The sequence below is a fragment of the Hetaerina americana genome, unplaced genomic scaffold (assembly GCF_022747635.1).
Source record: "Hetaerina americana unplaced genomic scaffold, ioHetAmer1.1.p SCAF_90, whole genome shotgun sequence".
Lineage (NCBI taxonomy): Eukaryota > Metazoa > Arthropoda > Insecta > Odonata > Calopterygidae > Hetaerina > Hetaerina americana.
Window position 1 is genome coordinate 920,832 of NW_027287539.1, and position 27,244 is coordinate 948,075.

General features: G+C 37.9%; 1 protein-coding gene across 2 annotated transcripts in view; it reads right to left on the reverse strand.

Moving 5' to 3' along the window:
• Nucleotides 1–5,824: 5,824 nt before the first annotated feature.
• Nucleotides 5,825–27,244, reverse strand: part of ort (ora transientless) — a 122,821-nt gene continuing 101,401 nt past the window's right edge. For both annotated transcript variants that reach the window (XM_071598214.1, XM_071598213.1), the window contains one exon: nucleotides 5,825–8,896. In XM_071598214.1, coding sequence (XP_071454315.1) covers nucleotides 8,726–8,896 — 171 coding nt within the window. In that variant the 3' untranslated portion in view covers nucleotides 5,825–8,725. The remainder of the gene's footprint in view (nucleotides 8,897–27,244) is intronic.

Genomic DNA, 27,244 nt, shown 5'->3' on the forward strand with positions numbered 1-27,244 from the left:
ACAAAACTAATTCTAATCCCTTACCTGTAGCTCTTACTTTCCATTGTGTTTGGCACTGCTTGTAAGCCCTTGGCTAACTGGAAAATTAAAGCTGGTTCTTCCACAAACTTAACATATTTTTTGATTTCTCATCTGACTTTCATTTTTATCTCCAGTTCTTCCTATATCTCTTGAATCATTTACTCCACGTGTATATTATGAAGCACTGGTGTTGATGGACACCTCTGCATTTCTCCTCTTTCTAACGCTCCGATCCCGATTCTCCATCTGCCACTTGCCCATGAGCAGTCAGAGACATGCACTAGTCTTTTATCCCTCCAAACTACTCCCTATTTTCTGCAATACAATCATTAATTTTACCCAATTCACTCTATCAAGAATCTTGAAATCCATTAAATAAAAAATCCTGATTGTAATGTATGATCCTGTCGGTTGCATTCTGATGACCCCTTGAGCTGTGCTGGCAGGTGCAATGATATTTGCTCCTGGTAAGGTCGCCCACACCAGATCGGTCGAAGGGTTGGAGCCCAGCACAAGGAAGGTAGTTCGCTCCTCAGTGAGGCAGCTAGAAAGGGAGCTAACCCCAGTGAGGCAGAAAAAAATATTAGTTGAACCAGAGAAGATTAAAGAAAGGCTGAAGGGATTAATATTTAAAACTATAATAAAGACAGTAAGGTTAGGTATAGAAAGAGAATATGATGTAGATGAGAATAGCTCAAGTCTGGGCTTACTCGATGTTGAGATAGATAGGGCATTAAGGCAATTGAAATCAAAGAAGGCGGTGGGGGTAGACAACATTACTGCGAATCTATCCACAGGTTTAGGAAAAAATGGGAGGAGTTTTTGTGGACTAATTCATAGTATTTATGAGGGAGGAATTTGGCTGCTTAAAGACTTGATAAAGACAAATACAACCTTAATGTATTTTATAATCCTCTATTAATTACTCCCTTAGACTTGGACTTTGTGAGATCAATACTAATTCCAAAACAGTAAAGGCTGCTATATGTGAGGGCAATGAAACAATAAGTTTGATCTCCTATGCAGCTGAAGTGGCTCTCCAGATCATCAATAAGAAGGTGGAGAGCAGGGCACGTGGCTGAGATTACTTAGGGGATGATTAATTTTAGCTCGGGAATGGGGAGGCACGCGTGATGCCATAGCTGTAATGTGCTCACTAAGAGAGAGGGACATGGAATACAATTGGGATATATTTATGCTTTGTAGATTGCAAGATGGCGTTTGGTAGAGTGAATTGGGTAAAATTAATGAATGTAATGCAGAAAATATTAGTACAAGTGATTGGATTGGAGGAATAGGAGACATGTCCTGGACCTGTTCATGTCCCAGACTGCTCAGATGTGAGTGAGGGACTAAGAGTCTGGATGGGCAGTGTTAGGAAGAGGGGAGGTCGGGGTGTTGTTATCACTGGTGCTTTTCAAAGTATATGTTGAGGAATTGGTAAAAGTCTCAAAAAGAAGTGGAAGCAGGAGTTAAAATGGTGGGAAATTCATATAATCAGGTTCAACGATGATCAAGCTTTCGATTGCCAGTCATTCAAGGGTTTACAGACACTGCTGACCACATAAGAATACCAGTGTGATAGTTATGGGATTAGAATAAATGTAAACTAAAGGAAAGTTTTGCAGTTTTCTGGAAAGAGGAAGTTAAACTTAAAAATAGGATTTCGTAAACGTCAAAGCAGGTGGAAGTGTTCTGGACTAAAATGGTCCAAGTATTTGGAGAAGGATTGCTTTAGATAAAGACACTTTCACAAGAAGTAGGTAATTGATCGCTGGAATGTTGAGTAAGGAGGTTAAGAAATGGTTCATCAAAACAATAATATGGAGCATGATGAGACTCCTCAGTTTATAAGGGCACTTGGCCCTTCAATCAGGTTGTAGGTTGTCGTGTGTCTCCAATAAGCAAGTTTCCCCCAAAGATTTTAACAGTTGTTTAAATTCCTTCACAGTGATCAAGGAAATGAAATTTTCTTGCTTTGCTTGTAGTTATCCTTTTATTAGTGAATGAAAGAACAATACCATTTTCCCAGTTTTGTTAAGCTTTAATTAACAAGCCACTTTTGTTAGCTAATAGTTTAATTGCTAGATGGCCCATAAATGCATATTTTTATTTGACTATCCAAAATTTTGAAAGTCACCATTGTGCACTTGAGTATTTGTAACTGCCCTTAAATTGATTTGAAAACCATTGGTAATTTTTTACAAAAATCAGCATCTTTGACATGCACTCTCTACATGCTTGGTGGGTGGATCCAGACCTGGATGGTGGAAGAGAAAATTTTAGATGCCTGTGTGGATTTATTTAGGGCATGGGAAACCTCTTCATGCACTCAGAATCAGAGGAGATATGTGTAACTATTATTTTTTAGTTTCCTCAGATTGGTTATGTGTAATTGCAATAATTGTCATCATCAAAAACTGAGGGAAGGAGGGTTAGGGTGAGGGGAAATGTAGACAACAAGTGACTAGAACAGGGAAACAAAGAAAAGAGACCACCGCGAATTCATCGCCTACAACTCTGGAGTACACCACCTGCCTCTCTATCCCTTAGGTGAGCCTCTTTTTTAGCATGCTTGTGACATTTCGCTGATCACCCCTCTCAAAACGAAGTGGACGCCTCAAGCCTTTGATAGTCATTACTCTTGAGGCTACCTCTCCTGAAGTCCCCTCCTATGTTTTTTTTACAATTTTTACAAAGTTGCAATAATCTCTATGTGTAATCAAGAATTGGCAAATACTGCTTCAAAGGGGTATCATACCAATGTGAACAAAATGCCTATATTGGTATTTAAAGATTTCAGAATATTTTAAGAATTTATAATTTTAATGCTTTTCTTTATTTTTATGAAAATGATTGCGGATGTGTCCACTTAGTCCTGTATATTCTGTTAATTTTTTTTAAAAACAAATTTGTACATATTAATGCAACAATTTCAGAATGTAAAAATCATTTGCCTCGACCAGGATTCAAACTCGGATCCCACAATGTCCGCTTGAGTGCCTTAGCCAGTTAAGCTATCGAGGCATCCTCTTAAACTTGAATTTGTTTTTAACATTGCGGAATCTGGGTTTAAATCCCGGTCAAGAAAGATTTTTACACTCGGAAATTGTTTCATTGAAATGCATATTAGCAGATGACTCTGTTAAAAGTTACTGTTGTTGGATCTCCCACAGTTTCTTTGGAATTTGTACCTACTACATGTCGTAATAGTTGAAGCTGGTCAAAAAGAATCATTCAGTTGATTTAGAGGGAGAATAGCAGGGGTTGCTGCTAGAGTGGTCAGTGAAATTGAGAAGGTCAGTCAGTGAAATTGAGAAGGTCAGTCAGTGAAATTGAGAAGGTCAGTCAGTGAAAGGAAGGTCAGTGAAATTCTTTCTGAAATTGAGAAGGAGCCATAGCTCTCAAAAGGAGCAAAATGATTGAAACAGGATGTCTGGTGACCAGGAAAACTTGGAAAACTTAAGCATTTTTGGGTAAAAACCTGGGAAAAAGTATATACGATGTAGTTTCCGGCATTACTTTGTGTAAGCAATCCATGACTCCTAGAATACTCTTAATATTTCCATATAAAATACGAGGGTCATCCGGAAAGTAGTACCCGTTCGTGCCGCATGAAGTGCTGACGACGCGAGTAGCCGCTGGACGAGGTCAGATAGCTTCAGTGGCTTGTCTGCCTTCTCTGAGCCAAGTTGCGTGACGCTAGCATTGCCTGTGTTGTTTCTGTGATTGTTTACAATGTTTAAAAAAATTGAGAACGCCGCCAGTTGTGAAGTGAGGGCAGTGATTAAATTCCTCAATGCAAGAAACGTTCGCCCATGTGATATTCATCGCCAATTAAAGGAGGTGTATGGAGACAATGTAATGGACGAGTCGTCTGTTCGGCGGTGGTGTCGCAACTTCAACATGGGGAGGGGGAACACACACGACGATGAGCGTTCGGGGAGACCGTCTGTCATTACAGACCAACTGGTGAGCTCAGTTGACGAATTCGTGAGGAACGATCGGCGCGTCACAATTGATGACATCTGTGAGCATTTTCCCAATGTTTCTCGAACAATTGTTCATGAAATTGTTAAACACCATCTGCATTATGCAAAAATTTGTGCAAGATGGGTCCCTCGCGTATCTCAATGAGCTGGCGGCGAAGGACTATGCAGCAGGAATACAGAAACTTGTCACACGTTATGACAAATGCCTTAATTTGCTTGGAGATTATGTTGAGAAGTAGTTTAAAGTATCCTCTTTCAAATAAAATTTTTTATGTTTGTTAATATTTACTTTTGTGTCTTTATTTCACGAACGGGTACTACTTTCCGGATGACCCTCGTATTTATTGAAACGGCATAGGTTTCAACGCTTAGGAATTGTATTTAAAATATACCCTTGGTGGATGGGATGAGGGTCGTGAACGGTGATGGTTATTGGTGGGTGTTAGGAAGGGGGGAGGAACGGTGGGATAGGGGGTGGAAAGGTTCGGTGTAGGAATGTTAAGATGCTATAATATTCTCGGGTTCAATTCTCAGAAAAGACACATGCATATATACTGACCAAATCATTCACTTAATATCCAGACACCATTTTTCACAAAAGTTAGCAGCCTTCCACTTAATGATCCCCCATTCCTAATATCCATCAATAAACATAGAATACAATACATCAAACACCGTGCAGAACCCTCCATTCAATCCCATCCACCAAAGGTATATAAAAAACCATAAACACAGTAATCAACTCAAAGGTCGGTTTGGTAGGTGATGGCAGAGTTCACCCAGTACTAAGCCCGACGGCATGTGAAATTCACACATCAGGGTAGGGGGGCCAGTTCCTTTCCCTGTGCCGGTTATGGTTTCCCAGGAAGATCTGGTACACGAAAAATCACATAGCTTGGGTGGAGCTGCAGGTGCCCAGAGTGCCTTGCCTGGGACTCGAACCCGGGACCGTCCAGTCAGTAGTTCAACGCTCTACCCCCTAGACTACCGTGACCCTCCAAAGGTATATATTTAAAATAATTCCTTTATGTGCACCTGATGCTGGTGCTACACATAGGAACCTAAGTTGCTTGAATAAATATTTTATGTAGAAATACTGTGAATTCTTGGAGTCCCGGGAAAAAGATATTTAGGCTGAAATGTTTGGGTTTGCTGAGACTTCTCTGGTTGGGCTGTTTGCTATTCAGGATTCACAATAATATAAAGCTTAACAACAATAACAGTAATATAAGCTTAAATAAATATAGGCTTGTCCAGTTGGGACAAGTCTATGATATCATAGCTTCTGGGACTCATATGCTAGGTAGAAGGGAGCTCTTAAGGAGGGTGCTGAGAAGGCCTCAATGAGAGAGAGAGGCTACTGTAATTCTACCATTTTTCCCTCCGAAGAATCGATAGGGGAGCATGATGGGATTGGGAGCAAGATTAACTCTTACATTTTAATTTCATTCACTACTCTATAATCGCATCCAAAGTGCAACAGCGCCTGTGCCCGAGGCAGCATCCCAACTGCCACTCTTGGTCCTAAGTACCCATGCTCTTCACAAGCGTCTTCCAAAACGATGGGTGAAGGGAGGGAGGGGTGGAGGGGGTAGGAGACCATGCATTGGAATCCTATCACATCACAGGACTATCACAGTTCACGCCCAAAGAATGTATTCGTTCACTATTTTCTTCCCAGAGAGTGAGAATGATCATTTATGTTTATCTTGCTGAACTCACCAAAAATACAAGCATTTCTCTCTCTTCCCTAAGAAACTTGACTTAAAGGAAGAGTAGGAATAGGATCAGAGATGAAAAAGTTTGAAAAGTACAATATAGCCATTTTATTGTAGTTTTATTAATTACTATGGTGGTTGCATTACAGATAATTGGCATACAAATTTTGTAGGAATATGCGACCCCTTGGTAAGAAGGGAGAAACCAAAAATTGAAGCTGTCATGGATTTAATACTGCTAACATTACCTTTTGTTCAGTTTTCTCTACGGACATATACTTAAGGTTAGATCTTCATAAATCTTAATCTATCATCTCTCCTACAAGCAAATTTTGCTAGCAAAGTTTTGTGACAAATTTAAACTAATTCCAACTATTTTTGGCTTCATTTATTTACCATGGAGTCTTAAAATTTTGCATATAATGATCGATTACAATTTAGTCTCAAAGCTTTATTATGTTTTCACTACAATTGAACATGATGCTTAATTCTAAGAACATGAGGAGTATATATTTCCAATTATTTAAACTCCCGTTGGCTATCTGAAAAGAGTGCCATGTTTCAGGAGCTCATGTTTACTAATTTTCTTGTTTATGTACTTATTTTGATGGATGTGACAATCTCTCATGCATTTAATTCCCATAGCTCAGTTCAATAGCTATTCACAATAAAGTGGGATTAAATATTATTATTAAGATTAATTAGGCTTGATAATGTTATTCAAGTTTATTTGAAGATACAAAAAGAAAACCTTGTTTGACATCACCTAGTGAGTTTTAAATATGCCAAGATGCAAATACATCCAGCTCAACACTTTCAATTCTTGTGTTGGTGTAACTTGATTGTTTTATTGATATTTTTTGGATAAATTGCAGTTTTGCTTTCACAAACCTTATTGGGAAGCTCATTAGTATATCTGCATTTACTGACTCTCCACATGTGTTTATTTTTCAAATGAAGAAGGGTAGGATGTGTCAATATTCATTTTCAAATTATGAAAAAAATCCATATCATTCGATGAGGAGTACATACTGATCCAACTCATATGGTAAAAAAATGATTCTACTTTATATTCATTGCCTTTATTTCATCACAAGGTTATTCAGTTCAGGGAATTAGAAATAAATTGTTTTTTTGCCAAATAATAAAGAAATGCTGCTTAAATCAGGAGTTTGGCTTTAGACAACTGTATTTTATAACTCATGAACAGATGGCAGATTTGGTATCACACCGGATTATAATTATAACAAAGATTCATGCCCTTTTCAGGTGTATCTGTTTTTGATTGATAAATGTATGCATTCCACGTTACATTTACCTCCATTTATCAGAAATTAATTATGTAAAAAAATTGCGGATTTCAGGACCATTTTGTTTGTCAATTGATATTGTTTAATACTTTTTTATATTTAACTCCATTTAACAAATTAAAATTTGATTTGATGTCAAGATAATATACTGAATGAATGATTGATTTGGAAAAAAATTGATCTTCATGTTACTTGCTTAACAAACAAATATCTCAAATGATTTTTGGTATTCATCAAATATTAGTCATGCTGTAATGTAGTCACCATTGTGCTAGAGAACAATATTTATCATATATTTTTTCAGATGAACCGTTTATAACCCTAGAAGCAATGTAATATTTGCTCTACAAAACAAATGCCACATTTAAATGATTCCCTTTTGTGCGTAGCAATACTAAAGGAAATCAGCTGAAACACAGCACCTTGGAAATATTGAAAGGAGAGTTTTATGCAGCTAGAAATAAAACATTTTAAAAGATAGCATACGTTGCACTACTCCTTAAGTGACTGTAAAGTAATTCTGTCCCTATCATGCCCTTCACTCTGTCAAACTAAAGTTTTAATCCATTTCTGATTGACATATTGGGTATTATTTGAGTGTAGTATCATCCAGTCATAATGTATATTTGCTAAATAAGGTGATTCTTCAACTGAGTTCCATTTTATTATTGCTGGAAAACCCAATATTTCTACTTTCCTGACCATCTGTGTAAAAGTATTGGGAGTTCTTGATCAATGGTTAATATATTTAGTGTTGAACTTTGCGTTTTAGAAGTCAGTCCACACAAAATTGTTAATGTTCATATTTATAGCTAGAGTAGTATTTTAAATTTAAACATATTATGGTTTAAGAGGCATTTGCTACTTTAAATATTAGATATTTTAAGTGAGATTCTAACTGAGTTATGAATTATGAGAGGGCAAAACTTTTAGCTACTACTAATTAGTAGCTGTTTGCTCTTTTTTCATTGTGAGGTTTGAATTTAAAATTCAAAAGATTGAGCAGATCAGTTGCACAAATATTTTACCCTTAAAAATTAGACTATTGGAAAACTTCCTCAAGCCTCAATAAATATTGTATGCTAGTGTTTCACAAAACATCAGGATTCTTATGAGAAGACGGAATTATTTCATTAGTTTTGTTGATTCGAATAAAACTTGCAACATGATAATTCATTGAAGCTTAAATTGGTTAAATCACAAAAATATTCTAATTGTTACACAAATATCGTCTGCAGGATGGCTAATTCAAGAGTTAAAAATCCCTTTTTACCTATCTGCTGGCTTTAATGCTGAACAAAAATAATCAAGCTACACATTGAACAGCATTTTCGAATTAAAGCTTGAAAATAATGAAATGGATCATAATTTTATGAATGTCACTAAATAATTGTGAGCTAGCGAAAGCATTCATAATACTTTGTCTTAGAATCCTTACATGCAAGTATTTTATTGCAAATCAATATATTATTATTATTAGTCTGTAACTATATATATATGCATCATATATTGACTGATGGGCATATTATTTTGAATAAAATCAAGCAGAGAAAATATTACTCTCTCTCTCTCTCTTAGTGTAAAGGTTACTGTAAAGATCCTTCCATAACAGATGTAGAACATAACAAGAATCCATTGATTTTGACGTCAGGATTCCAGCATCAGCAATCCAAGTGGTATTCCGTTATAGGTATTGAGCAAACATAGCCCAATATGTACCATTCAGTAAAAAGAAAGTAAGTGGAAAGAAAACTCTTGAAAATCTGTCAATGTTGATGGCCCGAGTGAGGTTTCCTTTGACGGGGGCTGGCCGGGGTGGCTGAGGTGGTTGGCCAGTAAGGAGCCGTGCATTCTCCTGCAAGCAGAAACATGCAACATTGGACCAAATGGTGCGACAGTATTTTATAATTTGCATTTACACAAAATCAAATTTAAAGTTGCATTGTTTTAAGAGTTTGAATTGGTTACAGATCCTCTTCAGTAGTTCTCCCAGAGGAAATTTTAATTTGTAAGATTTCTGAAATGGAAGTCAAAAGAGCTGAACAATAGAGATGGGTTTGGTTATGAAAAATAATTTCAAGGAATATTTGATATGATGAGTTACACTTTCCAAAATTGATAGTTTTGCAAAGAAAATTATTAAAAAGCCACTAGTTTCTTGAGAGAACACTAATTATTACTTTTATGAATGATTGGAGAGTGTTGATTTCTTATGTCATCGATATAATGCTTATGTTTTTCTATCATCCCCACTTGTGGAATAAGTATGTTCAAAAGCAGTGCACACAAAATAGGTGGCTCACCTCAAGCAATTGGGAATTATTTCAAGTCCCATGTTATGTTGCATAAAAGGCTTGTTTATTTTGCCACTCTTTTAAATGCTTGACGTAATTGATCACGAAAACAAAGTACAATTGGAAAGGAGAGGCACCTCCATAATCTCTCCTGGAGGGATCTTGGAGGGGCCTCCTCCAGGTTCTCGCAGGTTTTTTACAATTGCAGAATCAAAGGAGAAAAAACTCATCGAAGTACATCACCAGTGGAATCTTAAAATTATAGTGTTAATAATCCCAGAAAAAAGAGATTAGGACGTATTAATTTTTCCTTTGTTCAAGAATGGTCAATATCTTTAATTCATGTTTAAGTGCTGGGGGTTATTAGGGCAGTGCTTATGTGGCCCAAATATAAAACATTATGAATTTACTCTCCTGAAGAAGGCTCAAGGAGTTGAAACTCTGATCATGCCAATAAAATATTAATTAAGATGATGAGTGCTTCTTTCTCTTCTTATTCTAATATTTCATTTTTTTGTTTTAAGTTATTTTTATTTCTTTAATTATATGCAGTTAGAATGGTTCTGATTCTGGTGAGGGGAAAATCATGGCATTTGCCTCTCCTTAGTGGAGAGGGCACTTATTGCAGGTACAAATTGTTTCTCTGGAGGGCAGGTGAATGTGTAGATGTTCAGGATGTTCTTATACCTTTGGATTGAGAAATAAACCCTAAAAGTAGATAAATCCTGAGTGGTCAATGGAATATGGAGAGAGAACCATTGCAGTAAATGTGCATCAGGATTCCAAAGACCTAAAAGCCATCATGGAAAACACTCCTGTACAATGTATGCATTGAGGTAACATATTACCTCATCTGGATTTCCAGGGGAAAGCTTTAAGTTCTCCTGGAAGTCTATGGCAGGAAAGGAATGAAATAGAATGGAAATCCAAGACTATGGAATATGAAGACGGTCAGAGGGGATAAATCTGGATAGTGAAAGACTTGACGAGCAACAATTTAGCGGTGTCATAGTTCAGATTTCTAGATAATAAGGATTTTTAGAGAGAAAATATTTGACCCAGAAAGCACACTAATACCAGTGTGCACACATATACAGCATGGATATGCTGTCAGATATTGTAACCATATACTGTGTATACAATTTTAAACACCACTCCCCAAATTAGGATACCATTTATTATTTTAATTATATATGTATGTATATATATATATATATATATATATATATATATATATATATATATATATATATATATATATATATATAATGGGCTGACACAATATAACACAAATAGAAAAGAATAGACACATTTAAAAGATCACTCACACGGTAAATTGTTCGAGCTTTCGGCCCTCTCAGAGGCCTTCTTCAAGAGAGACTGAAAATATGCTATTGCAGAGGAGAGGGGAAAGAGCTATGGGCGTGGAGGGGAGGTGTGGAGGGAATGCTGGGAGGGAAATTAAATATGGCGGTTATTCCCTCCACACCTCCCCTCCACGCCCATAGCTCTTTCCCCTCTCCTCTGCAATAGCATATTTTCAGTCTCTCTTGAAGAAGGCCTCTGAGAGGGCCGAAAGCTCGAACAATTTACCGTGTGAGTGTTCTTTTAAATGTGACTATTCTTTTCTATTTGTGTTATATTGTGTCAGCCCATTATTGTGCCGCTCGTGTGAGTTTTTCCGTACAATCGTTATATATATATATATATATATATATATATATATATATATATATATATATATATATATATATATATATATATATATATATATATATGAAACAAAATTATGTGAGGGAGTTAAATAATCTATGCAGGACCTTTTTAAGGTGTATATAATGATTATTAAAAGTCAGAGACCTAAAAATAATGTAATTAAACTGAGAGACGTATTGAATGTGTGTGCTGTGCGTATTTAGTTTACTAATTGTATCTGTCAGTGGACAATATCAATGTTATTGGTATCTAGCTCTTATGGGGATTTATCAACATTGGGTGGCCAATGTTCCCCTGTGAACAATAGTGGTGAGACTGGAGCAATGGACTTGCATTGGGCAGGGAACTTAGTTGAGTAGCATAGATAGATGGCACATGCCATAGGTCAGAGATATGCCTGAAGTGAGGCGAACATGGCGTGCTGGAATATCATAGGCTAATAGTGACGGTATTTGAAAATTGGGGATGTTTAGATAAGAATTCATTTAATTGCTGCATTTTTAAGGGTAAAATATCCAATTTGAGCATTTCCACTTACTCTTGGTATGGCCGATAGCCTGTTCATAGTAATTTTTTATGCTAAAATAAGTTCTGAATATTTAACGCATTTCCTATATAACACTCTTTCTTATGCCATTATCACTATTGTTTTTCATTCTTTTTTTGGTTTGAGTTATTTTTAATCTAGTAACACTTCATTAATATTTGATTTTCAATATTTACATATACCACCACACTTACTATATTTTATTTCCCTTGGTCTATGGCTTCATTAAACATATATACTCTGTACCACGGCATTTCTTTTAAGTAATCTACTGGTTAAGGTAGGCTCTGAATGGACAAATATACAGGAGAAATATTTTGTTTCTCCTAACAAAACACAACCCAACATTATATTCTACAACAAGCCCCCCTTCATGTATGTATACCTCCTTCCTCCCTTTATTCTGTCAAACATCCATTTCCTATTCCTGCCCCTTCCTATTTTACGTAACATTCTCCCCTCTATTACAGTGTTCAACATCCCACTGCTGATCAATATGCTTTGCATCCAATTTTCCTGCCTCTTCATGATTTCTCCCGACAATCCCCTCTCCTCACCCACCATACCTAACACTTCTTCATTTGTTTCCCTTTTGTTCCATTTTACTTTTTCTATCCTTTTCCAAACCACATTTCAAAAGCCTCCAATCTGCATCCATCCTCCTGCTTCAATGACCACATTTCCACACTGTACATAACTATGCTCCATATCAAAGTGTTGACAAGCCTTTTTTTGACATCTTTACTCAACATCCATCTCATCAACTCCCTACTCCTTGTGAAAGCCTCTTTGCCTAGTGAAATTCTTCTCCTCACATCCCTACAACTTTGACCATTTTGGTCCGAAATACTTCTGTGATACTTAACTATTCCACCTGCTCTAGCTTTTGCTCTCCTATTTTAATGTTTAGTGTAGCCTTTCTCATCCTGGAAAATCACATAACCACTGTTTTATTTGATTCTCATCCTATATACGAGGTATGTCCAATAAATATGCGAACTGAGGGCATAAAAACTTTATTTTTCAAAATTTAGTCTACATTGATTTTGCCCCCTTCAAAGTACTCTCCATTTGTTGCTATGCACTTATTCCATCTTCTTTTCCACTGTTTGAAGCTCCCTTGGAAGTCCGTGGCAGTTAGGCTTATTAGTTGACTCCTAGTTTCTTGCTGTATTGTGTCCACATCTTCCCAGTGATGTCCCCTCGTCACATTTTTGCATTTTGGGAATAGGAAAAAGTCTTTGGTGGCGAGATCTGGCGAATAACGAGGATGATCAAGGATGGTGATTGAATTTTTTTGTCAGAAACTGGCGAACAATCAATGCTGAATGTGCAGGTGCAGCATTGTCATGGTAAAGGATCCATCCATCGCCTTGGGTCAAATTTGGTCGCACAGGATGGACGCGATCTCTCAAACGCTTGAGAACTGAAAGGCAGAACTCAGCATTTACTGTATGTCCTTGAGGAAGAAATTCATGACAAATAACACCTCCAACATCAAATAAAACCAGAAGCATGACTTTGATTTTTGATCGGCCCTTTCTTGATTTTTTGGTTTGATTTAATCCACTTGAAAACGGATTTTTTCTGCAGAGCATATTCACCATAAACAGCTGTCAACATTTCAGCAATTACTTGATAACCTTTACCACTGCACTTCACTAAAGAACTTCATGCTGATTCGTTGCTCTGTGATTTTGTCAATTTCCGTTTTCGACAGACAGGTAAAACAGAAACTATCATAACTGGCACCATACGCACAGCTCAATGATCTGCCAAGCACAGATGGCTCATTGGGTCTCAGGCAGCTAGTGGGGGGGGGCAATAGTCCGCATCATTGCCACCAGATTGCACCAATTTGTGTATTTATTATACAGACCTCTTATATTGCACTAAAATCCCAATTAAATCAGCAATGCTTGCAACCCCTTGACTGACTGACAAACTAGAGCTTGATCATCAGCGAGCCTAAGTGATTTTACGAATTCCCCGTCCACTTTCATTCCTATCTCCAGTTCTTTCCATGCCTCTTTAATAATTTCCTCTGCATACAGGTTGAACAGCAATGGTGATAATGGGCAACCCTGCCTTACACCTCTTCCTAACACTGCCCATCCGGACTCCCCGTTCCCCACTCGCACCTGAGCAGTCTGAGACATGTACAGGTTGCGGATTAGCCTCCTTTCCCTCCAATATATTCCTATTTTATTCAATATGCTCATTAGTTTTCCACAATTCACTCTGTCAAAGGCTTTTTCAAAATCTACAAAACAGGCAAATACCTTCTGCTTGTATTCTATATTCCTCTTGATATATAATCTCATTACTGCAATGGCAACACGCTCACCTCTCCCTTTCCTAAACCCAAACTGATCATCCCCTAAGTAATCATTTGCCCTACTCTCCATCCTTTTGTTGAATATCCTGAGAACCATTTTAGCTGCATGGGAAATCAAACTTATCTTTCTGTAGTCCTTACATGATGTAGTCTTTAGTTTTTTGGAATAGGAACTAACACTGATCTCACAAAGTCTTCCTGGGTAAACCGTAGTACCCCACCTCATCACCATCTTTCCCTGTGCCACCATGGAATTCCAATCCCCCATCACTATCAAATGTTTCCCTACAGGAACACACACGATTATGTCCTCTAAGTGATTCTATATCCTATTGAATTTTTCCTCCTTATGATTGCTTGGTGGCATGTATGCCTGAAGAATGACCAAGTTCATCGGTTCTGCTTTTATCCCTACTTGTAAAATTCTCTCCCTTGCTTGCTCTATGTTGACTATGCTTTTTCCCACATTTTTGTCCAATATTATGGCAACCACTCATTGGCTCTCATCACCTTGGTTGTATATTATTCTATAACAATCTATCCAGTAATCCCCGCTATCTTTCCATCTCACCTCACATAGGCCTAAAATATCTATATTTTCCCTTTCAATTTCTCACTTTATATTCTCTAATTTTCCTCTCTTCAACAGTCCTAACTTTTCAAGTTCCTATTCTAATTATTTCTGTCTTCTTCTTCTGTTCTCATGAAAGGAGATCCATTATATACACATATATATATAATGAGTGTGCCCAAAAATAGCGCAAGCGAACAAAAATACATAAACACACCATTTAACTCAAACCTATTGTTGGAACGTACGAGTGTAAGTTCCATTTGTGTGTTTTTAAGTAAAAGGACAATCAGATTTGAGATAGTTTATATTTTCAGCCTTTTCTGAGGCTTATTTTAAGTCAGACTGGAATGTTTCAGGCCAGGAGAATGTGAGGTCTGGGGGGAGGGGAGGCGGAGGGTATGCTGGGAAGGGAATTAGTAATGACGGTCAAGGGTTCCTACAAAATTAAATACACCGCTCCACCCAACCTTACACACCACAGAAAAACAACCCCATATCTGACGCAGGACTCAAGCTTTGTACCACCTATTTCCCAGTATCCCTCAGACTCATAAACCTTTCTTAAAGAACTGTTTCCCTTGTTACACAATAATGATGCTATCTCATCTATACTGTCCCAATTTCCCTCTATTGCATACAGAGAACCCGCCAATCCCAGAAATATTCTGAGATCCACCAGCAAATGATATCCCTGACAAATTTCCTTAACTTTTCCCTAATTGCAACCATCCCTGATGTAAAACATGTCTGCTTAATAGATCTGCTCCCCTCTCCCCACATCCCTTCATTGCCTCCCCACCTTGCTCCCATGCTAATTGCCTCTCCTAAAATGTTGTCTATCTTTTGACGTGCAAACAATGTTCTTCATTTTATATAGAAGGAATGCATGACCCCCTTGTCTATTCGAATAAAAAATCACCACTGCTCCTGTTTCTGCCTCACTATCTTTTTATCCCATCCCTTGACATGCTAATTCCCCCAATCTTTCCTTCGACAAGTGCTTCTCCCTAGCCATCTTGAATCCTTAGCAGATTCAGCCACCAATATAGATGTCAGAACTCATGAATCTACATATATACTAGCTTTCCAATCTTTTGGAATTCCCAGCCTTCCCCCATAACTAATTGGCTTCCCAGCATACCCTGCACATCCCCTCTTACCTCACGTTCCCTCTGGCCGAAACTTTCCAGCCTGACTTGACGAAGACCTCAGAGAAGGCTGAAGGCTTCCACTTTTTGAAATGTGAGTGCCCTTTTATGTGCTATCTACTAGGACTTGAACCATGGATCTTTCCACTTGCCGGGCTGATGCCTATGCAAAGTCGAAAGATCCGTGGTTCAAGTCCCAGTCAAGGAAATATTTTTACACTTGTAATCTGCTTTATTCTGCCTTCCCCATCTCTCTTGTGTTTGCCCTTTATATGTGTTCCTATCCCTTTTCCCTAAATCTATTTCCATGCGAATGAATATAGATATATATATATATATATATATATATATATATATATATATATATATATATATATATATATATATATATATATATATATATATATATATATATTTATATATATATATATATTTATATATATATTTTTATATATATAAGAATGTAAATACAGAGTTAGGGAAAATGAAGTACAAAGAATTAAGCAATAAATTGAGGCGGGCAACAAATAAAGCAAAAGAAGCCTGGTGGAAGATGCAGTGCGAGGATATGGAGAGTCTGCAGAGGAAGGGTGAAATTGGTGCGCTGTACAGCAAAGTTAAATCGTTATCGGGAAGTAAGAAAGGAAGAGTTATGCTAACAGTTAGAGATAAGGCGGGTAAGGTAATAGTTGTTGCAGGAAAGATCCAAGAGAGATGGAAGGAGTATATAGAAGAACTGTATCGTAAAGAACTTAGGCCATTAAAGTTAGACATTGAAAAAGAAAATGACGTAGAGGAAGACAGCTTAGGCCCAGGCATACTAGACAATGAGATAGAAAGGGCATTAAGGGAGATGAAACTAAATAAGGCCATGGGGGTGGATAACATTCATGCGGAACTTTTAAAATGCTTAGGAAAATGTGGGAGGAAGAGGCTATATGGGCTGATCCGTAGTATTTATGAGGAAGGAATTTGGCCGGAAGACTTTGTGAGACAAGTTTTAGTTCCGATCCCAAAAAAGGTAAAGGCTACATCATGTGAGGACTACAGGACGATAAGTTTGATATCACACGCAGCTAAAGTTGTTCTCAGGATCATAAACAAAAGGATAGAGAGTAGGGCAAATGATTACTTAGGGGATGGTCAGTTTGGGTTTAGGAAGGGAAGAGGTACGCGAAATGCCATTGCAGTAATGAGGTTATTAATTGAGAGGAATATAGAACACAATCAGGAGGTATTTGCCTGTTTCGTAGATTTCGAAAAAGCTTTTGATAGAGTGAACCTGGGAAAAACTAATGAGTATATTGCAGAAAATAGGAATAGATTGGAGAGAAAGGAGGCTAATCCGCAGCCTGTACATGTCTCAGACTGCTCAGGTGAGGGTGGGAAACGGGCAGTCCGGATGGGCAGTGTTAGGAAGAGGTGTAAGGCAGGATTGCCCATTATCACCGAGGAAATGATTAAAGAGGCATGGGAAGAATTGGAGGTAGGAATGAAGGTGGGCAGGGAATTTGTAAAATCAGTTAGGTCTTCTGATGACCAAGCTTTAGTTTGTCAGTCAGCCAAGGGGCTGCAAGCATTGCTTAGTGAATTGGAAATTCAGTGCGACAGGTATGGGATGAAAATCAATATTAATAAAACAAAGGTTATGCGATTCTCTAGAAAGAGAAAGGCTAAGGTTAACATTAAAATAGGAGGGCAAAAACTAGAGCAGGTAGAACAGTTTTTGTATCCCGGAAGTGTTTTGGACCAAATCGGTCAAAGTAGTAGAGACGTAAGGAGAAGAATTGAGCAAAGGAGCTTTCACGGGGAGGAGGGAGTTGATGACACGGACGTTGAGTAAGGATATTAAGAAAATACTCGTAAAAACTTTGATATGGAGCGTAGCTGTGTACGGCGCGGAAACGTGGTCATTGAAGCAGGAGGACAGACGTAGATTGGAGGCTTTTGAAATGTGGGTGTGGAGAAGAATGGAGAAGGTGAAATGGACCGAGAAGAAAACAAACGAAGAAGTACTTGGTATGGTGGGCAAAGAGAGGGGTTTGTTGGGATCAATACAATGGAGACAGGAAAAGTGGCTGAAGGGGGTATTGACCGCCAGCGGGATGTTGAAGACTGTAATTGAGGGGAGAATGTTAGGCAAACGAGGAAAGGGCAGGAACAGGATAGGGATGTTGGGCGGGATGAAGGGAGGAAGAAAGTGCTCAGAGCTGAAGCAGGACCCGATGTAGAGTAGGATGTTGTGTTTTGATAGGGGCCACAAATTATTTAATTAGTAATTACGTCCATCCAAAAACCTACCTTAACCGGTAGATTACCTAATAATAATAATATATATATATAATATATATATATATATATATAATATATATATATATATATATATATATATATATATATATATATATATATATATATATATATATATATAAACCATAAACATAGTAATCAACCGAAGGTCAGTTATTAGTAGGTGATGGTAGAGATCACCCAGTACTAAGCCTTATACGGCGTGTGAAAATTCACACATCAGGGTAGAGGGGCCAGTTCCTTTCCCTGTGCCGGTTATGGTTTTCCAGGAAGACCTGATACCCGAAAAATCACTTTAGCTTGTACATACATACATATACATGCATACATACATATATATATATATATATATACGAGGGTCATCCGGAAAGTAGTACCCGTTCGTGCCGCATGAAGTGCTGACGACGCGAGTAGCCGCTGGACGAGGTCAGATAGCTTCAGTGGCTTGTCTGCCTTCTCTGAGCCAAGTTGCGTGACGCTAGCATTGCCTGTGTTGTTTCTGTGATTGTTTACAATGTTTAAAAAAATTGAGAACGCCGCCAGTTGTGAAGTGAGGGCAGTGATTAAATTCCTCAATGCAAGAAACGTTCGCCCATGTGATATTCATCGCCAATTAAAGGAGGTGTATGGAGACAATGTAATGGACGAGTCGTCTGTTCGGCGGTGGTGTCGCAACTTCAACATGGGGAGGGGGAACACACACGACGATGAGCGTTCGGGGGGACCGTCTGTCATTACAGACCAACTGGTGAGCTCAGTTGACGAATTCGTGAGGAACGATCGGCGCGTCACAATTGATGACATCTGTGAGCATTTTCCCAATGTTTCTCGAACAATTGTTCATGAAATTGTTAAACACCATCTGCATTATGCAAAAATTTGTGCAAGATGGGTCCCTCGCGTATCTCAATGAGCTGGCGGCGAAGGGCTATGCAGCAGGAATACAGAAACTTGTCACACGTTATGACAAATGCCTTAATTTGCTTGGAGATTATGTTGAGAAGTAGTTTAAAGTATCCTCTTTCAAATAAAATTTTTTATGTTTGTTAATATTTACTTTTGTGTCTTTATTTCACGAACGGGTACTACTTTCCGGATGACCCTCGTGTATATATATATATATATATATATATATATATATATATATATATATATATATATATATATATATATATATATATATATATATATATATATATATATAAATTCATTCACAAGGAAATAGACTTTAGCAAAAGGGATAGGCAGATATATGAAGGATAAACACAGGATAGGTGGGGAAGGTGGAATCAGGCAAATCATGATCATAAAAATATTTCCTGGGCGGGAGGAGGCTCGGCAAGTGTTAAGATCCGGTGTTCAAATCATGGCCAAGGAAATATTTTTACGCTAGTGATTTGCCTGATACCGCCTTCCCCACCATTTCTGTGTTCGTCCTTTATGTATGTTCCTATCCATTTTCCTTATAACTATTTCCTTGTGAATGAATATTCGTTTGCCATATTGAGGGATTTCATGTTCAAATATATTATATGTATATATATATATATAATATATATATATATATATATATATATATATATATATATATATATATATATATATATATATATACATAATTTCTTCAAAATGGAATGCTTTTTGGTGACACACAAATTTATAAAAACACAGATGTAGATTTTTAAAACATAGAAACACAAAGAAAGGACACTCACATATGTAGTTTTAATGTTTCGATGGCACGACCGTCCTCATCAGATATTTATAGCAGGGATGGGAGGAAGAATTTGCAAACATTTGTAAGGGATCATAATGATGTATGTAGTGTTTGCAAGAATATTTTTCAATTTGGTTTCCAACTCAAAGGAACTGTGGGAGAGGTCAGGGCAGTAACTTTTAATGAAGTAATTTGCAATTGTTCGTTATGATGACAAAATTTCCAAGTGTTAAATTATTTGCCTTCATTGGAATCCAAACTCCGATCCTCGTCAAGGCAAATGTTTTTTTTACTTTGAAATTGTTGCATTGTGTATGTGTCAAAATAATGTGAAAGTGCTGTGTTGCTGTAGGTATACGGTGCTCCTTCATATGCTGAGATATGGTCTTATTTATTTATATTTATTCCTGGTCAACAAGTGATGTTAGGCTAAATAATTTATCTACCATGTGAATCCTGAATATTTTGCATTAGTGTGCTTTGCATGCATTAAAAAAAATCCTTTTTGTGCTTTCTGTAATTTATTATTGCTAGTTGATTCAGGTATGAGCGACTTCTTAGCTAACTAAGTGGATTATAGTGAAGCCATATGCCATTAAAACTTTGAGTACAATTATCGCTAGTGTTTCCACCAATAATTTATCAATATTTATTATCATTTTCTTTCAGAGCTAAGTAACTGAATGCTGCAGGAGAAATTTTATGCAGGTGAAAGGCTCTAAATGGGGACTAGTTGTTAATTCTAGTGATTAGTTAACAGGAAATAATTATATATCCCGCATATATGTTTCAAATTGGCCAGTTGCCAGATATGCACCTAAAATATTGGTAAATTAGATGTTGTTTATCATTCCATGGATTGCGTGCATTCAACCTATTTTTTGTGAATCAAAAAGCTTGCCTTAGTCCCTATTATGTTTGCTGTTGAAGAATATCTTGATACTTTGTTAATGGAAGGTTTGTCTCTCATGTCTGGAAGGTGCTTGGCCTGAGAGTGTGAACAGGGTTTTATTGACCAGAAAGGGTTGATGTACAGTTTTAAATTTAATTATATTTTTGTGGAGGCTAGTTGATGCAGTAGTGCTTCAAAACTAGCGAATGCTTAACATTAATGCCATAGTAATTTTTTATAAGCAAGTCAACTTCATTATGTTTACAATATTCATAGTACTCTTCTGTGTATGTCAAAACAGCTGCAATTTTACAACTTTCTCTTATTATTCTGAACAATTGTGGCCATCTAATATCATTCAGAATTAAAGCAAATACTTTTAAAATTCATCACAGATCCCTTTTTTTTCTCTGATCTAAAATTTATTTGAGGGCTACTGAACATGATTTGTTGTTATCAATCAGAATATTTAATTTTGTATTATCTGGGTGAATTAATGGAAACTTATTACTATGATGTTTGAAATTGTGGAATTTTTTTGAATTTGAAACAAGTACATTTATTAGAGTTGGGAATAACTATGTTTTTCAATTATGCCATTGTCATTATGATTGTCTAAATTGGTTAGATTACTGTGCAAATTGAAATAAACAGTCAGTGCTTCCACTGACTGTTTTTTTCAACAGTTGTGAAACTGCTATTTCTAGTGATATTATGCTGCTAATACATGCATATTGTATACACTTCCTGCTTGAATTAACAGGGATTGTCCCACAGCAGAAATTTGCCACCTATATTTACTTTGCTTAGAGTCTGCATATTTCTCCCATATACAGCTACATATTACTTGTAGGAATTCTGGGCACAGGTCATATCAGTTTGAAACCCTGATGCAGAGCAAATTGAGGAGAATGAGTGCCATCTGGGGAATAATACCGTGCATTAACTGTTCTATTAAAACTGATTGCTGTTATTATTATAGGTATTCTACCAAATAAGGTAGGTTTTGAGGGACATAGTATCAAACAATTGTACAACAATGCATGTGTTTACCTCTCTTAAACATACACATAAACTAATAGGGTACCACATTTAAGTTCCTCTTCAACTCCTGTAACTTCTTATCTCCTTTCATTCTATCCAAGATGCCTATCTTATTCCTTCCCTTTCCGTCACCAATCAAAATGCCCTGAATTCATCTTTCCTGCCTCCTTTTGACTTCTCCTAATGATCCCCTCTCCTCCCCCACCATGCCTAGCACTCCTTTGTTTGTTTTCCTTGCTGTCCACTTCACCTTCTCCATCCTTCTCCACACCCACATTACAAAAGCCTCCCTCCCATCTATCACCTTGCTTCATTGAGTATATTCCCGCACCATACGAAATCACGCTCCATGCCAATGTTTCAACGAGCCATTTCTTAACCTTCTTACTCAGTGTTCTTATCATCAATTCCCTTCTCCTCATGAAAGCTTCTTTTCCTAATGCGATTCTTCTCCTTGTCCGTATTACTTTGACGATTTGGGTCTAGAACACTTCTGAGGTGACTAAACTGTTCCGCCTGCTCTAGTTTATGAACTCGTACTTTAATATTTAACCTAGCCTTCTTCCTTCTCGAAAACCTTATAACCTTTGCTTTGATTGCACTCATTCTCATATGATAACTATCTCACTGATTTTCTGATGCACTCATCATCGATTGGAACCCTTTGGCTGATTGGCTGACCACAACTTGATCATTAGCAAACCTAGCTGATTTAATGAATACCCAACCGACCTTCTTTCCTATCTCTAGTTCTTCCCATGCCTCTTGACACATTTTCTCCATATACACGTTCAAAAGCTCAGGCGATTGTGGACACCCCTATCACCTAACACTGTCCATCTGTACTCTCCATTCACCTGTCGCAACTGAGCAGTCGCAGCTGAGACGTGTATAGGTGGCGGACAAGTCTCCTACCCCGCCAATTTACTCCTATTTTCTGCATTCATTAATAAATTTAGGCAATACACTCTATCAGACACTTCCTCGAAATCTTTGTTCACCTGGAGTCGCGATTTTTTAAGAGTATTTGGTAAGGATGATGTCTGCAATTCCTCTTTGCATTATACTAACAATTTGTGTCCAAGCTTCTTCGGTGTTGGAATTACTTACGCGCATTTTCAATTAGGGTAATTAAGAATTTCACTTATTGGCAAAACTTTTAAAATCAGCTTTATGGTAGACAAATTTTTATTTCTGGTTTAATAATACTCGTTTATATCTTTATGTCAAAAATGATATGAGCGGATTTATGATCACCCAAGCCCTCACAATTAATTACATTCAGGATAAGCTCTGGAGTGTTATTTTAAGAAATCGGTTTAATATGTTTTTTCACGAGTTGATATGCGTGCTGCCTGATAAAGGCAATTTCTCTCCACTAGTTTTAACGATGAATTACAAGAATCGCAGTTACGGAACTGAGTTTTATCGCTATTGCTGTCCCAATCTATACCGGGAAGGTCAAAGTCACCGCCAATTGTGGTGATGCTGTTATTATTTTAAAGAGTAAATGGATATGTTTGTTCCCCATGTGCATGAAGTGTTGGATCGTCTGCTTTTGGTGACCTATAGTTGGAGCTTTAAGTGACGTCAGGTTGATTTTATCGCGATAAGGTACAGCAAACACTTTCAATGTTGTTGTTATCAAATGCGCATGGTCTAGAGCCAAACTACTTTTTACAGCCACAAAAACTCCTCCTCCCGGTTTATCATGACTATTGCGTCGGTAAACTGAGACAATTTTGCGGTTGTTTATATCATCACACAGTCCACTTTCTGTGCCTATAGCAATATCAGCGCAATCAATAGCTCTGGACTATGCGCTCGAGGTCCATTCTTATTTTTAAGGCTTATGCAGTTTAATACTAGGTTAGAGAGATTATTTTTATTTTGAATGGCACCCGTGACTATGTCTGAAGGTAATTTGGCACGTATTTTTTGGACAAGTACCTCAAGTTTTAATGCCTATTTTGTCAGTTTCTCTTTTGTGATTATTAATGATTTTAGCTGCGCTAGCCGTACCGACTGTGGATGTCCACGTAATGCATGTTTATGTTTTTGGTTAGGCAATGATGGAGAAGTGGATGATCTAGCATTTCAATCTCACCTAATGAGTTGACCTGCTCTTTAACCTACCTATGCTGAAAACATTCAACATGCTCATGTATCGTATGCGCGACTGACTGCGATGCCTCGTATAATGGACCCCAGGGTGATTGAGAGATTCCCGATAAGATGAGAGGACAGGTCTTTGATGAACCAAGTCTGCTTCTTTTATCCGACAAAATCCTCACAATGTTCGATATAAACCCTCTATACGGCTCCAAAGGAGCCTTCTACGGTCAAGGCGCGGCACGATACTGCAAATAGTTAAACTTATTGACACCTTAAACTCCGCTTCGACTCGTTTCACCCCTCGAGTGCATCTCTTTTAAGGACCGCAGGATCTCTTCAGATCCTTGCTCCGAGGCGTCGTTCGCTCCGTGTCGTCCCCACATGAGCTATAATGCAGAGCCTGGAGCATTCCGTATCACTGACAGTCGCCGTCTCCGCCTGCGTCGCCTGGGGAATCCCGCCGCCTGGTATACACCAGGACGACAAAAATCTACTGAACATTACACTTGAGTTTTAAATAGATACAGCGAAAGATTTGCCAAGTCCTTCACAGTTTAAGAAACGGCAGACAGAATATAGCCGGATGAGTGTTCATTGCAGTTGCAAACTCTAGCGTCAGTAGAGCCGAGTTATTTCCTGATAGCTGGGTTGAAAGTGTTTGGTGCTCAGAGAAAACATCCAGAGCGGAAAGAAAACATGTCTGTACGAATAATAGACCACCCACGCTGGCGTTAACTCAATACCAGATCTAGAAAGAGAGATAAAAAGCTTTACATCCCACAACAATGAGCATAGTCTAATTATCGTTAGCGATTTTAATGTTCCCACAATACATTGGGATTCGTTTAGTTTAATAAATGGAGGTAAAGACAAGGATTTATGCGAGTCCCTCTTATTTACGTTCTCGTATTCCCTACATCAATTATTCGCTTCACAAACGAGGGAAAAGAACATTCTTGATCTATTAGCTACAAATGTGCCCGAAAAGGTCTTAAATATAGAATTTATTGACAGAATCAGTGATCATAGGGTTGCAAACGCTAAATTTTCTTTAAACGTAGAAAAAGTTGACAAACCTATGAGAAATTTTTATTTATTCAATGAAGCTGACTACTATGGCTAAAAATGTGAGTTAAAACGTTCCTTTATTAGATTTGACGAATAAAGAAAAACTAGGAGTGTCGAGGATACTTGGAATAATTTTCTTGCGATAACAAGTTCAATAATACAGAGATTCATCACTAGGAAATATATAAAAGAGAATAAGGAACCCCGTTGGCACAACTGAAGTACGGAAATCTCTAAGACGGCAAAGGGTGTGCCATGCCAGAATGAAAAACGTGGTTAAAGATTCCTCCCCAAATAAAATCGACGGAACCATACAGAATTACATATCATCTAGGCCCACTGCCAAGAAGGCCTTCCGGAAGGCGCTAGCGGAATTCAAAAGGGAAAAATTAGGTGAACATTTAATCGATAACTCAAAGATGTTTTGGTCCTACGTTAGGGAAATGCAGGAAAAAAAGTCCACTATAAAGTCATTGAATAACGAAAAGGGGGATAAAGTAACGAGTAGTTTAGATAAAGCCAATATATTAACCTCATTCCTCCAGAGTGTTTTCAGCATGTGCTCACAGAATATACCCGAGAACCTTCCGATAGCATTTCAGCAACCAATACAAGCAATCGACTTTTCCACCCGTGGAATAGAGTTACTCCTTAAAAACATCGACCCCCACAAATCTCCGGGACCTGATGAGACACCCGCGCGTGTTTAGAAAGAATTGTCGTCTGAAATTGCCCCTTATCTTTATATAATATTTAGGAAAACACTAGCAGAAGAAAGTGTGCCCAACGGCTGGAATGTAGCTTCTTAAACGCCCAAACGGAGACCGGGTGGACCCCAGTAACTATAGGCCAATATCGCTCACCTCCATCACCTGTAAGATTCTTGAGCACATCATAGTTAGTTCCATAATAATTTACCTCGATAGCCAATATTTATTGATTAATAACCAACACGGCCTCCGTAAGGGTAGATCCTACGAAACTCAACTCTTTGTTCATGATATAATGAACTCCGGTGAAATTAATATTCCAGTTGATGCGATATTCCTAGATTTTAAAAAAGCTTTCGATAAAGTTCCTCTTTGCAAGCTACTCGTGAAGGTGGAAACTTGTGGAATACACGAGAGTATTATATGCTGGATTAGACAATTCTTAAGAGATCGTGTTCAAACAGTCGTCCTGGACGGGGTATCATCTGATACTGTCCAGGTCACGTCGGGTGTACCAAAAGGAAGAGTTATTGGCCCCATCTTATTCCTTGTTTACGTAAATGATCTCGGTACCATGTTAATAGCAAGGTCCGTCTTTTCGCCGACGATGTTGTAATTTATGGGGACATTCGAAGTCGCGTTAGCTAACGACCTAGATGCAATTCAGAATTGGTGCGACACATGGCAATTAGAATTAAATTTGAAAAAAATGCGTAGTAATTCATGTTTGGAAAAGGGGTAATTGCCTCTCATTTAGGTATAAAGTAAAACAAACCGATATCCCGAAGGTAGATTCCTTTAAATACTTGGGTGTAACCATTACTCACGATCTGTCCTGGGGAAAGCACATACAAGAAATGCGGTCGTGCTAATAAAAAATTGGGATTTGTAAAAAGAGTGCTAGGTATATGCGACGAAGAAGTGAAGGAACGATGTTTTCTTACCCTAGTCAGGCCCCACCTAGAGTATGCTGCCAGTATATGGGATCCTCAAAAACTAATTCGATTTCGGAATTAGATCAAGTTCAGCGGAGGGGGATTGGATTTGTCAAATATTGTTATGACCAACGCAGTAGTGTAACTACTTTACTATAAAATTTAGGCTGGGATTCCCAAAAATAGCGGCGTTTACAATATAGATTTAACTTATTAAAAAAGTTTAAAGATGGGTCCATTTCCGATGACATCGAGACCAAAATACGAACCCCAACGTATTACGGTCGGAGGGATCTGTCAGGTAATTTATCGGTTATGGTAGGTTTTTGGATGGACAAAACTGCCAAATAAATTTTGTGAATCCTAACAAAATACAATCCAGCAACCTAGTCTACATCAGCTCCCTCTTCATCTCTGAATACTTCCTTCCACCCTTCATCCCGTCCGACATCCTTATCCTGTTCCTTCCCTTTCCTCGTTAGCCTAACATTCTCATGTAAATCTTGGGAATGACAATTGAGGTGGTTTCCCGTTGCCTTCCTCAATAGTGTTTTTAACATGACTCCATCACTTACTGGCCGCCCCACTGGGGTCAGACGCCATTGCAGCCGCCTCACTGAGGAACAGACGCTGCGTGGACTACATTTCGTCTGGCTCCTAACCTTCTACCTATCTGGCATGGGTGACCCTACCAGGAGCAATTATTATTACTCCCGCCAGCACAGCTCTAGGGGTCATCGGAACGCACAAGCCCTTCCACCACGTCATGGTTGTAGTCCGGGATTAATGATATAT